A 15935-nucleotide genomic window follows, 5' to 3' on the forward strand; every position below is an offset into this window, starting at 1 on the left:
ATGTGTTTAATGTATCGAATGAATTATTATATGAATATAAAACCAGACTGAGGCTGTGATGGATCCACACATTGAACTAACTGGAAAACATATAAATATATATTATTTATTAAAAAATATCAGCTCTGCTTTTCCTGCTGTAAGTCAGAATATGTGCTGAAGCAACACAAACACTTCTTCTTCTTCTTCTTTTTAAATATGAATCTTTATTTAATCTGTAGACAAACTTTCTTAAAAGTAAAACATCACCAAAAGACAAATCTCCCTATTTATCATTAATAATCAGTCTATAAAGAGTTAATCAATGTTTATAACGCACTATAATGTATTTATAAGCAGATATAAGTGTTTTCTTTTCTCTTATATTATTACAGCTGTTTGTCATTCATGATCTGTTTCTACATTAATGAACATTTATATCAGCTGACAGCGACATCACAGTAATGTTATAATCCGGTTATTAACTCTTTATAGACTGATTATTAATGATAAATCCAGTCTCCAGCTACAGAACGCACACATGGACCTCACTGGTCAGACAGGCACTGTTGGTGTTCAGACTCAATCACGGCCCTGCTGCGTGCCTGGCAGGCTTCACTCGGGGCATCACGGACACACACACATGCTGTGGTCAGTAGTTGGTCCTCAGCTGGCGGTTCTCCTCTCGCAGCCTCTCGATCTCCTCCACCAGAGACTCGTTCACAGAGAATTTCTCCACCAGACTGTGGATCTCATTCTGAAACACAGAGGATGACATCATTTCCTGTCCTGAGACTCTCTGTGTATCACTGGATTCATAATAAAACATTTTATTTATTAGGGACCGAGCCCAAAAGGCAGAGGACTACTGTATCGTGTGTTTGTTTGTTTCTTTCTTTATTATTACGCCACTTCAACTCTTAATTTGACCCCTAAACATGCTCAAAAACTCACCAAATCTGGCACGCACATCAGGTCTGGTGAAAAATTTGATAAAATGTAAAAATTAACCCCCAAAGTGCCAAAACTCAATTATTTCGTCTCATCAAGACCTACAAATCATACACTGACACCCCTGACCTAAATCCAACAGGCAGGCCGCAATTAGCCTTTCAAAATAAGACTTTGCCCCAATTTTGGACCCTGAACAAACGCTATCTCCTCCAAGGGCGTTAATGGTATCGGCTTCAAACTTTAATAGGTGACTTATGACACTGTGCTGGAAAAAAATTGTTAAAAACTTTGTAATAACTCGAACGGTTTGGATTTAATAAGCCCTGAAAGTTGCAGTGCCACATCACCCTTACAATGTAAACCAATGGGGAGGCAATCTCTGAGCATGGACTTTGTGTCAAACAGAGGCTTCTGACGTCTAAACTATAAGTCTGACCACTTTCAAACCTGTATCAATGGATTCACAACGAAATTTTCTACTACAAGATGATTTTTAATGTAAGATTTGGCCAAAGTCATGGGATTTATGAGGATATTTCACAAGAAGCGTACTCTAAAATCCTCCTCTCCAACTGCTCCTGGTGATGTCACTCCCTCAGTGCTGTGAAACATTCCGCAATACACACTCATTATAAAATCACAGGAGGAGCAAGAAAAGACTTTAAAACTCACACTCTAATATCTCAAAAACAATAAAAGATAGAAAAAACATGTAAATTCAAGATTTGTAGGTCAAAGTCTTGCGACTCATTTAAAGTTCAAATGAAGTTTGTATCTAAAACTATGTGGAAGCAGTAAATGTTCAAAAAGGTGTGGGTTCACTCACACTCTCCATTCAAATATATGAGTATTTTTCTGTGTCCAGCTGCAGTTACTTATTGTCTCTACACACCTGACAGTACACATGTCAATCAAACTTTCAAAATAAAAGCACACCACATTTGTAAGAAATATCCCTCATTTTTAAAAAGTAAAATGATCCCGACGGGCCAGAGTGCGAGGTCCCGACCAACGCTGCTTACAGCTTTAATTATTATTGACACTCAAAGATGTTCATTAAAGCTGCAGGAGTGTAGTTTGATGGTGATGATGATGGAGGTGATTCATGAAGCCGTTTTGAAATCTGATGGATCAGTGTGTGAAATGAATGTATTGATTCCTACCAGCTGGATGTAAAACTGTCGGATCATCTCCACCTGGAGGTTGATGATGTCTCGGTGACAGGCGTCTCTGAAGAGAAGAAGAAGAAGAAGAAAGTAGTGAGAGAGAGACGACTGACACCACGTCGGTTTGTTGTCACGGAGACAAAACCAAATACTTCAGCTCATCCTTTAAGTCCGTGTGTTAAATAAAGAGACCTGCAGTCCTCCACGGCGTCATGGATCATGTTCTGGATGAAGTGGACCTGCAGGGAGGTGAGAGGAGCAGCCGCTGACTGTCCCGCCACCTCTGCCATGTGCTGAGGGAGAGAGGAGGAGGAGGAGGAGGAGGAAGAGGAGGCGTCTGCAGACACACAGAGAGTCAGCCTTTAATGATGATGTCACAGTTTTATTGTCAGAGACGCTGCAGGAAACAGCTTCTCTATGTAGAGTGTAGTTTTTATCAGCCTGTATTGTTTATTTATGTTTGTTTGTTTGTTTACTTGTTTGGCTGTTAGTGAGTCTACCTGTTGTGGTGGTTGGGGGCGGAGCTCCTTGGACAGGTGAATCGTAGCTCAGCTGAGCTTGAATACCATTGGCTCTCCTGAGGCTGGGCTCCGGAGTGAAGAAGGACGGGGCCGGCTGGCTGTGATTGGTCTGCTGGGGCGGGGTGGGCGTGGTCTGATCCTGACCCTCCAGGCTGGAGCAGCTGGCCTTGTCGGACTGTCAATCAAGACACATTTTTTCATTTTAAAAACAGCGACTGGCGGCGACATCCTGCTGCGCTCTTTGTATGTGATGTTTGATCTCTGAGGTCAGAGGTCAGAGGTCAGCACCTTTCTAGAGTCACATGGTTCAGCAGCAGCAGCGGCGGCGATCGGCTCCTCTTCTTTGATTGGCGGGGGCGTCTGGAAGATGGACAGCGGGCTGTAGCAGCGCCCCGCCGAGGCCAGCAGGGGCGTCTTACGGTGCGAGTTAGCACCCGAGTCAGCGTCTGAAACACAACCATCCCCGTCTCCATGACAACAACGACATCACAGAAACCCAGCGTCTGTCCCAACACCCACATGATGAAGTTACACCTGCAGTCACTGATGTTTTGTCTGATAGTTTTCATCACAAAGGAGCAGAAAACTGATAAATCAGCAGCTTTATAGTTGATATGTTGCTTATTTCACATCCAGCAGACACAGAATGACATCATCATCCCACTGATAATCATTCAATAATCAATAATTACATCCTCAGGGTTCTATTCTTAACCCTTTATAGTTTCAGTCTGGTTAAAGCTGCTTGAACTTGTGTTTTTCTGTAAACAACCTCCGTCATATCAGCAGGTTATTTAGTTGTGATTAACGTGTGGTCACCAGTAGAAACCAGTAGAAACCAGTAAAACCAGTGGTGTGAAGGGAGTCTGACCTTCTCTGACTGGGGAGAAAATGTCCAGGCTGCTGCGGCCGACGAACTTCTGACCCTCCCCGTCTCTGGCCTGCAGCTCCAGACTGGTAACTATGGAAACACAACATTAAAAGTCGTCCCTGAACCAGCAGCAGCAGCATCATCATTTCTGACTGACAGGTGACTTCCTGTTTTACCTTGTGTTCTTCCGAAAGGTGTGTCTCCAGGCGTCCCCTGGGTCCTAGAGTCTGGGACAGGAAGAAGAGCTGACGGTTACTCTGCTGTGCTTCGTGCATCTACGTGCATCACACAAAAACCCCAAAATAATAATAATAATAATAATAATACTAATAATAAACCGGAACTCTCACATCAGTGAACATGGAACCAGAGAATCTTTGGTATTAAAAATGGAGATGAACGACTAACGAGTAATTAACACAACACTGATATGAGCTGCTTTCTGCTCATCACGCCGCCGCCGTCCGGCCGTGACCCTGACACTGATCTCCCTCCGCCATCACGGAGGAGGTTCCAACCGCTTAAACGCACCTCGGAGGTGACAAGGAAACTCCCCTTTGACCTGAATGTCTTTAGTGATCAGTCAGCTGATCTGACGGGACAGTAAACAGGATTAACCCTTTCATGCATAGAGGACAGCTGTTCAAAAGCTGTTTTCTTTTGTAACATCAAGTTATACAATTGTTCAAATTTCCAAGTGTTGATTTTCTGTTGGGAGAAAATGATTCAAATCTTTATTTTCATGCCTAAAGAGGAATAAAAACATCCTGACTGAGGTTTATCATAGTTCATGCATGAAAGGGTTCATGTGTTAATATTAATATACATGACAGTGTTTCCTCTAGACTTTGTTGTTTCAGGCCCGGCGGTACGCGCCGAGGCAACGACACAGAGGATGACTCACGTTTCACAGACGCTCCTAAACACTATTGATTATTGATTTCTGAATGAACACTGACATGACTGTAAACAGGTCCGACACCGCCAACAGCAGCTGTTCATGTTTATTCATATCAGACACAAATAAATGCGTCTCAGCTCAGCGTCTCCTGTATTAACATCCTGAGACTCTCACAAACTGAATAGTAAAGCTGCAACTATTACATTAATTATTAATCAACTATTTTGGTAATCAATTCATCGTTTTGAGTCATTTTTTTTAAGCAGAAAAAGTCCAAATTCTCTGATTGCAGCTTGTTAAATGTGAATATTTTCTGGTTTCTTTCGTCTCTACGACAGTAAACTGAACATCTTTCAGTCGTATAATCAAATAATACAAACTGGAGCAGTTATCAGCTGATTTTCTTACTTAATAATTTCTACATATTGATCGCTGACTTCTTCATATTTGACAGTTGAGCTGATGTGAGTCATGAGTAGATGTCGTTTCCTCAAAATGTCGCTGACTCATCATCATCTTTAAGCTGATATGTTGAACATGTTAGTAAACGGTTGTTTATTTCCACATCCAGCAGTTACGGAGCAACATGATCCTCCCATTGATAATGTCAATAATCACATGTGGGGTTCCTCAGGGTTCTAGTCTTGGTCCTTCATAGTTTCAATCTGGTTAAAGCTGCCTGAACTTGTTTTCAGCAGAATAGTCTGTAAAAACTACTTCTGTCATATTATCAGCTTATAAAGTACTCGTGGCTAACATGTTAGCAAACAGTTGCTTATTTCCACATCCAGCAGTTACGGAGCAACATTATCATTCATGTGGAGTCTCCAGAAACAATTTAACCATAATAATCTAATATACAGTAACTGCCCATCATCCACAGAAGAAGATTATTAATTAGCCTTAATTATTAAGGCTGCTTACAGTGTCATGTCTTGGTCTAAAAAAACAACGTCAAAGTGCTTTACAAAGAGCATAAAAGACATCAAGCCAGAATATAAAAAACACAAGTGAAAATACATTTAAATACAATTAAAAAGTGTTGAATTTGGAAATAAAAAAGGGAATAAGACAGATAAAACAAGAGAATAATAGTTACAGTGCAGTGTAAAATATTAACCTTTAACATTATCATTCATGTGGAGTCGTGTTTCTCTTTTAGCTCTGTTTTTGGTCTCCACCAGCTCCTGAGGGAAACATCTGGCTCTTTAGCTGCTAAATGCTCCACTATGTTCACCAGCTAGTCTACAGCTAACTGACAACAGCTGCCTGCTGCGGCCAGCTAACAGGACTTCAGGAAATAATCATCCATCGACAACTTTTCCTAACCAGTAGAACCCAGTAGAACCAGTAGAGTGAGGGCAGTCTGACCTTCTCTGACTGGGGAGAAAATGTCCAGGCTGCTGCGGCCGACGAACTGCTGACCCTCCCCTTCTCTGGACAGCAGCTCCAGACTGGTAACTATGGAAACACAACATTAAAGGTTACCCCTGAACCAGCAGCATCATTTCTAACTGACAGGTGACTTCCAGTAGAAACCAGTAAAAACCATTAGAGTGAAGGGAGTCTGACCTTCTCTGACTGGGGAGAAAATGTCCAGGCTGCCGCGGCCGATGAACTGCTGACCCTCCCCTTCTCTGGACAGCAGCTTCGAACTGGTAACTATGGAAACACAAAGTCATCCCTGAGGCAGCAGCATCACTTCAGACTAGCAGGTCACTTCCTGTTAAAAGTTTCCTTCTTTAACGACACAACACAGTGAAAACATGAGACTGGTTCATACTTTAATGATGTCACAGTTACGGCTGCATCATTTAGAGAGAAGCTCAGTTTTCTGAGGAGGCAGTGAAGGCAGCGTCGGCTGAACCAATCAAGAGGTCTGACCTGCAGGAGAGAAGACGTCCACGCTGTTTTGTCCGACGGGCGGCTGCTCCGCCCCCTGCTGGCCTTCAGCCTCTCTGCTCATCAGCTCCGCTCCGGCGCCTCCTGCTGGACAACGACACTGAGCTCACTGTCTGACCTCTGACCTCTGACCTCTGACCTCACTGGTACTTCATGATCTGAAAGCTTACTGTGCTGGAGTCATTCTGAAGATTGTGATGTTGTGTTTTATTATTATACAGATGCATAAAATCACATGAACAGGAAGTTAGTATTTAAAATATAGTATTTTTAATTATTATTATTAATATAAGATTAAGATGAACTTCATTGACTAATATAAGTAATAAACTGAAATGTTTTTATTATGAACTGTTAATTGCTGCATCCCTAACAACAGCCAATCAGATGAACCGACCTGTCATCTGTCTGTGGGGGGTGGGGCCTGTGCCGGGGGAGGGGGCGGGGTCTTGCTGGCTGCTGGACAGTTTGGTAGAAGGTCTCTTGGTGCTGGAAATCTTGGTGGAGCTCTGAGGAGAGAGAGAGACACTGACTGACTACATCACTACGTTTTCATGTGAAAACAACCTGCACACAGTTTCCAGTCGGTTTCAGGACCGACGATGATGATGATGATGAAGAGTAACTATATAATCCTAACATCAGCCGTCCTTACAGCTGGTTAAAGGCTACAGCCTCGCAGTTCAAATCCATTCACTATAAGCCTGTTTTACCAACGACGACATGAAGGGTTACTGAAGGTCAGAGAGTGAAAAACCTCAACCTGTAACATCTCTGTGAGACGCACAGCGACTCTCAGCTCCAGCATTAAATACAGTGAAGTCTATCACCTCCTCTACCACCTCCTCCACCACCTCCTCCACCTCATCCTCCACCGTCTCCTCTACCGTCTTCTCTACCGTCTCCTCTATCGTCTCCTCCACCGCCTCCTCCGTCTCCTCAACCGTCTCCTCTACCGTGTCCTCTACCGTCTCCTCAACCGCCTCCTCAACCGTCTCCTCCACCACCTCCTCCACCTCCTCTACCGTCTCCTCTACCGTCTCCTCCACCGTCTCCTCAACCGCCTCCTCTACCGTCTCCTCAACCGTCTCCTCTACCGTCTCCTCTACCGTCTCCTCAACCGCCTCCTCAACCGTCTCCTCCACCACCTCCTCCACCGTCTCCTCCACCACCTCCTCCACCGTCTCCTCTACCACCTCCTCTACCGTCTCCTCTACCGTCTCCTCTACCGTCTCCTCCACCGTCTCCTCCACCACCTCCTCCACCGCCTCCTCTACCGTCTCCTCCACCTCCTCCACCGTCTCCTCTACCGTCTCCTCCACCGTCTCCTCTACCGTCTCCTCCACCGTCTCCTCCACCGCCTCCTCTACCGTCTCCTCCACCTCCTCCACCGTCTCCTCTACCGTCTCCTCCACCGTCTCCTCCACCGTCTCCTCCACCGTCTCCTCCACCACCTCCTCTACCGTCTCCTCTACCACCTCCTCCACCGTCTCCTCCACCGTCTCCTCCACCGTCTCCTCTACCGTCTCCTCTACCGCCTCCTCTACCGTCTCCTCTACTGTCTCCTCCATCGTCTCCTCCATCGTCTCCTCTACCGTCTCCTCCACCGTCCAATGTGATCGACTCTTCAGCTGACAGCGCTGTCAGCAGCCAATCAGGACGCTCCGTGCTAACACTAATACCTTCTTATTCTGATTCTCACATCACAAATGATGAACAGCAGCATTAAAACACTCTTACAGTCTATCAGGTAAAATATGAGCCTCATGTATCTCTAGTCTACAATGGTGTCGAGTCAGTCCGTGCTCTGATTGGCCTGTTGGTACCTTGTGTCTGCTGGCGGCACTCTGGAAGCGCAGGCAGGTCACTGAGGTTTTATGTGCCACAGTGATCCTGGTGGACGCGTTACAGTTCCTCAGGTCATACTGGTAGATCTTTCCCCGAGTGGATCCGACCACCAGACCAGTACCGTCCGGAGTAAAGTCCACCGAGGTCAGCGGATTATCCACCCGGATCGACCTCACGACACTGTGGACACACACATATTTATATACGTTATACACACATTATACATACACATGTATTATATCATACACTACGGATGCACGATATTATCGACATCGGCCAAAATGAACATTTTCTGCCGATTATGATTCGTTGCCTTCTCCTCCGCCGCAGAACTGTGCTTCCCTCCACGGACTGTTTCACCTTGATGGTCCTGGTGTTTCCTCCGCAGGCTGCACTTCACTCAGCCGCCCGTCAGACCAGCTGCTTCCTCTAGAGGAGGCTAGCTGACTGTGCTTCCCCCCGACCATGCTACACACCTTATATATACCTTATACACATATCTGTAGCTGACAAACTGGGTTATTGTACCAGGTCTGCCCAGTTTAGTTTAGTTGTTTGGTCTATAAAATGGCGAAAAAGTCCAAGATGACGTCATCAAATGTCTTCAGTTTACTGTCATAGAGACTAAAGAAACCAGAAAATATTCACATGTAAGAAGCTTTTTTCTTAAAAAATGTCCCCCAAAAAAAGCATCTGTCAATCAAATAATCAATTTATCAACTAATCGTTGCAGCTCTAATTTTGATTAAATGCAATTTTCATATCACATGATATTAAATCACTAACAGAGTCTTAACAAGCTGTAAGACCTGAGAGTCAGCTACCTTTGACTTCAGTGACTTCAGTCAGCTGGAGCTCATATCAAATATTAATTTAAACTATAAAATGAAACAGCATGATGGTGTCTGTACTGTTTACACTTACAGTTGGGCAATATATTGATATATTGACAGATATGAGACTAGATATCGTCTTAGATTTTAGATATTGTAATATGGTGATATGTTATAAATGTTCCTGGTTTTAAAGGCTTCATCACAGTAAAGTGATGTAATGTTCTGAACCTACTGGACTGTTCTAGCTGTTATATTATTTGCCTTTATCCAATTAGTCATTATATTCACATTACAAATATTGTGATATTTGATTTTGTCCATATGGCCCAGCCCTACTTACATCATCATATGAGAATAATATGTCTTACATCTTGCTGGCGGTGTCGTAGAAGACGATCTTCTTGTCCAGACCGACGCTGACCACCAGCAGCTCGCTGATGGGGGAGAAGGCCAGGCCGGAGCCCGGGGCCTTGTGGGCGCTGTCAAACACCTGCAGCTCCTTCTGGGTGTTGGAGTCCCACAGGACCACGGTGCCGCTGTCAGAAACGCTGCCCAGCAGGGAGCGCTTCAGCGTGGACAGCCTCAGGTCATGGATGGGCTGAAGATCACAAAAACAAAAGTTAGAATTCATGAAAACAGCAGCGGACTGAAAGATCAAAAGGTCTTTTCAAGTCTGTTTTCTCAAATACTGGAAGAAAAATGGACTACATTGCGCTCCAAGCCTTTGATAGGATGCAGTGAGGCGATCTTCTCAGTGTGCTCCCGAGATTTGGGATTGGTACAAATTTTTGAAGTGGATCCAAATTTTATACGCAGATTCAACTGCCGAGATACTGACCAATAATAATGTTTAATCTCCAAAGCTCTACCCTTACAGTGCCCCTTACAGCCATTGTTATTTGTATTAGCCATTGAGCCTTTAGCTACGGCTGTAACAGCTCATGAAGGCATCTCAGGTAGAACTATTGCTGGTCATGAACATCATATATCTTTGTATGCAGATGACGTCATACTTTTTAGAGCAAATTTAAATGATACTATTCCTCAATTAATGAATTTAATCAAGAGTTTTGGAGGTATCTCAGGGTACAAAATAAACAATTCCAACTCAGCATTGTTGTTATTGAACCTCTCACAGCCACTAAGGAAGGTTTTATATACTTAGATGTTAAAATGGTTAGATTTATTGAACAAATTCATCTGGAATAATAATAAACTAGACTCCAACTTAGGCTATTTATATACACCATATGAAAGGGGAGTGTTTCAGCTCCCCAGTTTGAAATGGTATTATTGGGCTGCCCAGTTAAGATCAGCAATGTATTATTTCTCTGCAGCTCCTTTTCCAGCATGGATGACTATAGAGCAGATATCATCATCACGACTTTCTCTCAAGTTTTATCTATATTCAACGAGGATTAAAAAGCTTTCTCGGTTTGGTACTTTGCACATCAAACATGTTAGTGACACAAAGCTGTGGAGAAAATGTCAGATCTATATATAGAAGGTCGTCTACTGACACATATTCAGGTGTGTGAGAAATATGGTATTCTGAAAAAACATTTATTTAAACATTTTATCCAGACCTAAGTAACTAAAACTGAGGAACTAACTCACCCATATGACTGGTAAAGGTCAGTTCTCTTTGTTTATGGTTTATTGTTAATAAGTTCAAAAGATTTGTCTTCCAAAAAGCTACGAGGCATGGAGGACAGACATGAAGGAGGATATTCATGGAGCAGGAACAGCATGTTTTAAGGCCCAGAACCAGTTAAGTTTTTACAGTACAAATGGTTAATACAAACTTATCTTACACCTGCAAGGTTAAGTTACATATTTCCTAAAAGCAGTGGACTTACCCTCTATGCGGCAGCCTAGTCTCTCTCTGGAGAAACTGTAAAGACAAGAACTTTGCTCGCTCATGGAGCCTTTGTATGGAGTTTTTGGAAACTCATAATTTCGAACTGTCTGGAAACGATGCATTGATGTAATTTTCATTCATTTTAATGTTTTCTTTTTGTCTTTTGTGGGACCAAATATACACACTTTTGTTTTCGTATGATGTTGATGTTTACGTTTAATGTTTAAAGGGGACGACATACTCTACATGTGCCGATAGGATGTAACCTACTGTCTATGTAATTGTGAAACCCTGTTGTGTACAACCATGTGGCCAAAACTAACCACTAAAGATAAAGCTGCAGACATGAATGAGCAGCAGGTTGTCTGACCTGGTCGCTGCCGTGGCCGAAGGCTTTGCTGGACAGGTTGGTGGTCAGACTGTGGAGGACCAGATCTCCGCTGGTGGAGCCGGAGGCGATGTAGCTGTCATTGGCATTAAAGGAAACGCAGGTCACCTCTTCTTTGTGGTCCTGTGACAGAGACAGACAGTAACCTCTCACTCTCGTCAGATCCTCAACAGTCGAGGCTGTTAAACCTCCTCACAGCTAGAACTGGATACAAGAATTGATCTTCCAATTAATCGCGATTTTTATTTGAATGATCCAATATTGATTCTTGAAATCCAGAGATCGATCTTTACATTCGTGCCTTTACTCATTTGTCCTAAATGTTACGTGTATGTGTGTTTACTTGCTGTTATTACAACGTGCACAAAAATTGTATTTTAAGTTAAAAAGTAACGTAGACGTTGCTGCTATATTAGCCGTCTTGAGTCGCGACAGTCCCTTAAACTATGACGTGAATCACTTCGGTCTGTGGACCCGCCGCAGTTTACGGGACTGTCGTGACTCAGGATGGTCAGCTGACTCTGGAGATCCAGTAGCAGATGTAAAGATCACATCTACGACAGGAACAGACTGAAATCTGAGCTCTCTGTTAGTGTTCGTTATGAGACATTATGGTCATAAAGGTCCATTTTACTGCTGTCTCTCATATTTGGAACATGTTAGTTTGATTGTAATTGCACATTAACATATGTTGCCGTCTTATTGTTCATTCCCAGCATGAAAATCTGGTACAGTTGTGGAATTGATGAGTTAATAATCTCCTATATAATGTTTCTGAGCCATACGTTGGCAGTCCACTTAATTCTCTTTGATATTAATTATATCAGTATGTTGTGGACAAAGTTTATAGGACTTAAATTGTAATTATTGATTGAGATTTTCTATAACTCTCTATTCTTCTAGAAACCATAAGACATAGTCAAACGTAAATGCTTAAAATGCTTCTTTAGCAATCAAACTCAGGGTGCTTCTAGGAACGCTTTCTCGTGGTTCGGTCACCTGAACTAAAGGTTTAGCGGTTAGCTGGCTAGCTTGTGTTTGTGTTTGAGAAGCAGAGACTGCAGGATGTTGTTTCGCCGCCGTCCTGCTCGGTGAGGTCTTACCTTCAGCGAGCGGTGCAGTCTCGTGGTCTTCAGGTTCCAGATGTGAACGCAGTGATCCAGACCTCCACTGACCAGAAACTGAGACGACGAACTCAAACACACACGAGTCTGCTTTTTCTGGACAGACCATCAAAGAGCCGTGATTAGTGAAGGACAGCAATGATAGAAACACATCATCATCATCATCATCATCATCATCAACAGAGGCCGTGCACTCACCCCCTCAGCCAGCTCCACCACTGGAACAGGAGACGATTTGAGGCTGGAAACCACCAGTTTGTCTCCACTGCTGCTGGCACTGACCATGAACTGGTCTGAGTTGAACTGGTCAAGGCTGCTTCCTCTTTCTCAGTCAACTGACACCAGTTCAGACTTACATGAATACATACCAATATCAATAAATAATAACAGGAATCTAACAGCTGACTGCGGCTGTTCTTCTCTGCAGTATTTAAAACTTTTCCGCCCATCAAGTAACGCAGAATGTGTCCAGATGTTTTTATTTCTTTATCAGTGTTTTTATTTTGCATGTTGAGTAAATACGGTTTTGTTCTGCTGTAAGCTTCTCACATGTGCATTATGGTCTCGAATGACAGTAAAGTGAACTTTGAACTTTGATATCTGGTTGATTCGACCTGTTTTACTGAACGACGGCGCCGCTAACGAAGCTCCGCTAACAAAACTCCGCTAACGAAGCTCCGCTAACGAAACTCCGCTAACGAAGCTCAGGCTTTTAATATGAAACAGCAGCAGGAACTGAACACGGCTCTGATACAGCTGAGAGCGTCATCCATCCCTCCATCCCTCCATCATCCATCCATCCACCCATCCATCCCTCCATCCATCCATCCATCATCCATCCCTCCATCCATCCCTCCATCTATCCATCCCTCCATCTATCCATCCCTCCATCTATCCATCATCCATCCATCCCTCCATCATCCCTCCATCCATTCCTCCATCATCCATGCCTCCCTCCATCCATCTATCCATCCCTCCATCATCCATCCCTCCATCCCTCCATCCATCCATCCCTCCATCATCCATCCCTCCCTCCCTCCATCCATCCATCCCTCCCTCCCTCCATCCATCCCTCCCTCCATCCATCCATCCCTCCCTCCCTCCATCCATCCATCCCTCCATCCATCCATCCAAGCAGATGATTGGTTCTATCAGGATACTGTTGGAGCTCCAGCAGGCCTGAGCGACGGGGTGGCTGATGCTGTGTGGATTAAACTGCTCCAGAGGTGCCATGGAAACCGCATCCCAGAGCTTCACAGAGTCGCCTGTGGACATCAGGCGGGTGACCTCCTCCATGGCAACGCCTGGAGACACACACACACACACACACACACACACACACACACACACGCACACACAAACGAACGAACACACACACACACACACACACACACACACACGCACGCACGCACACGCACACACAAACGAACACACACACACACACGCACGCACGCACACACACACACACACACAAACCACAGTACCATTAACACACACTGGTCCCGTTGTTATAACCATTAACACACACTGGTCCCACTGTTATAACCATTAACACACACTGGTCCTGTTGTTATAACCATTAACACACACTGGTCCCGCTGTTATAACCATTAACACACACTGGTCCTGTTGTTATAACCATTAAGACACACTGGTCCCGCTGTTATAACCATTAACACACACTGGTCCTGTTGTTATAACCATTAACACACACTGGTCCTGTTGTTATAACCATTAAGACACACTGGTCCCGCTGTTATAACCATTAACACACACTGGTCCTGCTGTTATAACCATTAACACACACTGGTCCTGTTGTTATAACCATTAACACACACTGGTCCTGTTGTTATAACCATTAACACACACTGGTCCTGTTGTTATAACCATTACCACACACTGGTCCTGCTGTTATAACCAGTAACACACACTGGTCCTGTTGTTATAACCATTAACACACACTGGTCCTGCTGTTATAACCATTAACACACACTGGTCCTGCTGTTATAACCTGCTGAGTATGGACCGCTGTTATATTGATATTGTATTGATAATTGATCATATTGACCATGTGATGCAGCTTCTGTCTATCAGCTGTTACAGATTATTGTTGAAGGTTTCATGAGGACACCTGCGCGTTTTCAGCAGCTGTCGTCACTTCAACGTCTCCCGTTAACTCGGTCACCAGTTGAACCGAAACACCGGGAGTGACGCTAACTAAACTCTCCAGCTAACGTTAACTAGCTGCTACAGGAGACAGAAACCGGTCAAACAACACGAAACAAGCAGCAACTGCTGTCAAACTGTTCAGATGTTTCAGTCGTTCAATAAAACCAGTCAAACAAAACTCACCTGGTCAGATAAATGACAATAAACTGAATCTGAAGCTGCAAAACACAGAAACCGCCACTTCTTCTCCTCCTGCTGCTTCTTCTTCTTCTTCTTCTTGTTTTGGGTTTATTGGCGGTTGGTAAACCAGATTAACGGCGCCTCACCGCCGCCTGCTGGACGGAGCAGCAACATTAAACCCGTTTCCTTAAGATATTTAACTTTATATTTACCATGTTGCTTCTCCATAGAGGTCCTCTGATGTGATGTTACTCCTGTACTGGGACACCTCACTGGCTCCCAGTACACCATAGAATTTAAAGACCCTGAATGTTTGTGTAATACATTCCTGACGTCACAGGCTGTAGACCAATCAGATCCCTCAGATCATCAAACTTTTTTCTCCTGAATGTACCAAGAATGAAGGTGAATATAGTCACTATGGTCTGATGACCTCATCATCATCATCATCATCATCATCATCATCATCATCATTATCATCATCAGTCAGGACCTGCAGTGGGAGCAGAACATCAGCACCAAGGAGGCTCAACAGAGGATCAACTTCAACAACTCCTCACCTCCTCCATCACCTCCATCCTCACCTCCATCCTCACCTCCTCCATCCTCACCTCCACCCTCACCTCCATCACCTCCTCCACCCTCACCTCCACCCTCACCTCCTCCATCACCTCCATCCTCACCTCCATCCTCACCTCCTCCATCCTCACCTCCACCCTCACCTCCATCACCTCCTCCACCCTCACCTCCACCCTCACCTCCTCCATCACCTCCACCCTCACCTCCATCCTCACCTCCACCCTCACCTCCATCCTCACATCCATCCTCACCTCCATCACCTCCTCCATCCTCACCTCCTCCACCCTCACTTCCATCCTCACCTCCATCCTCACCTCCTCCACCCCGCACCTCCATCCTCACCTCCATCCTCACCTCCTCCATCCTCACCTCCATCACCTCCTCCATCCTCACCTCCATCCTCACCTCCTCCATCCTCACCTCCATCACCTCCTCCATCCTCACTTCCATCCTCACCTCCATCACTTCCTCCACCCTCAGACTGCAGCGAATCATCTGCTGTGCTGGGAAGGTGATTGGCTGTCGTCCCTCCAGGACACGGAGGCAGGAAGTGACATCATAGCCGACCCCTCCCACCCCGGAAACAACCTCTCTGAAACATTCCCCTCCTGATCGCCCTGATAGATTTTATAATATATTAATCAAAAGCTCTGGGA

The 15935-nt window shown here is 44.5% G+C and overlaps 1 protein-coding gene across 3 annotated transcripts; it reads right to left on the minus strand.

Moving 5' to 3' along the window:
- Positions 1 to 112: 112 nt before the first annotated feature.
- On the minus strand, positions 113 to 14859 carry nedd1 (NEDD1 gamma-tubulin ring complex targeting factor). Of its 3 annotated transcripts, none has more exons than XM_067590960.1 (18): positions 14704 to 14859; positions 13512 to 13655; positions 12550 to 12644; positions 12331 to 12447; positions 11210 to 11350; positions 9347 to 9576; positions 8121 to 8322; positions 6692 to 6803; positions 6277 to 6378; positions 5965 to 6054; positions 5764 to 5853; positions 3668 to 3718; positions 3492 to 3581; positions 2909 to 3066; positions 2600 to 2795; positions 2292 to 2436; positions 2097 to 2163; positions 113 to 736 (listed from the first exon to the last, which is right to left on the minus strand). In XM_067590960.1, the coding sequence occupies exons 2-18, from the start codon at positions 13645 to 13647 to the stop codon at positions 632 to 634; spliced, it is 2127 nt and encodes a 708-aa protein (XP_067447061.1). In that variant the 5' UTR covers positions 13648 to 13655; positions 14704 to 14859; the 3' UTR covers positions 113 to 631. The 3 variants fall into 3 exon arrangements, with proteins under 3 accessions (XP_067447061.1, XP_067447060.1, XP_067447062.1); XM_067590959.1 differs by having other exon boundaries at positions 6277 to 6381; XM_067590961.1 differs by lacking the exon at positions 3668 to 3718 and having other exon boundaries at positions 6277 to 6381.
- Positions 14860 to 15935: the final 1076 nt, after the last annotated feature.

The sequence above is a fragment of the Thunnus thynnus genome, chromosome 5, assembly GCF_963924715.1.
Source record: "Thunnus thynnus chromosome 5, fThuThy2.1, whole genome shotgun sequence".
Classification (NCBI taxonomy): domain Eukaryota; kingdom Metazoa; phylum Chordata; class Actinopteri; order Scombriformes; family Scombridae; genus Thunnus; species Thunnus thynnus.

Coding starts and splice junctions, on each gene's coding strand:
- nedd1 (XM_067590959.1), bottom strand. CDS start 13,647: ATGGAGGAGGTCACCCGCCTGATGTCCACAGGCGACTCTGTGAAGCTC. Junction 3,719..5,763: donor TTTCTCCCCAGTCAGAGAAG/GTCAGACTGCCC, acceptor TTCCTGTCCCAG/ACTCTAGGACCCAGGGGACG. Junction 3,582..3,667: donor ACCTTTCGGAAGAACACAAG/GTAAAACAGGAA, acceptor GTGTTTCCATAG/TTACCAGTCTGGAGCTGCAG.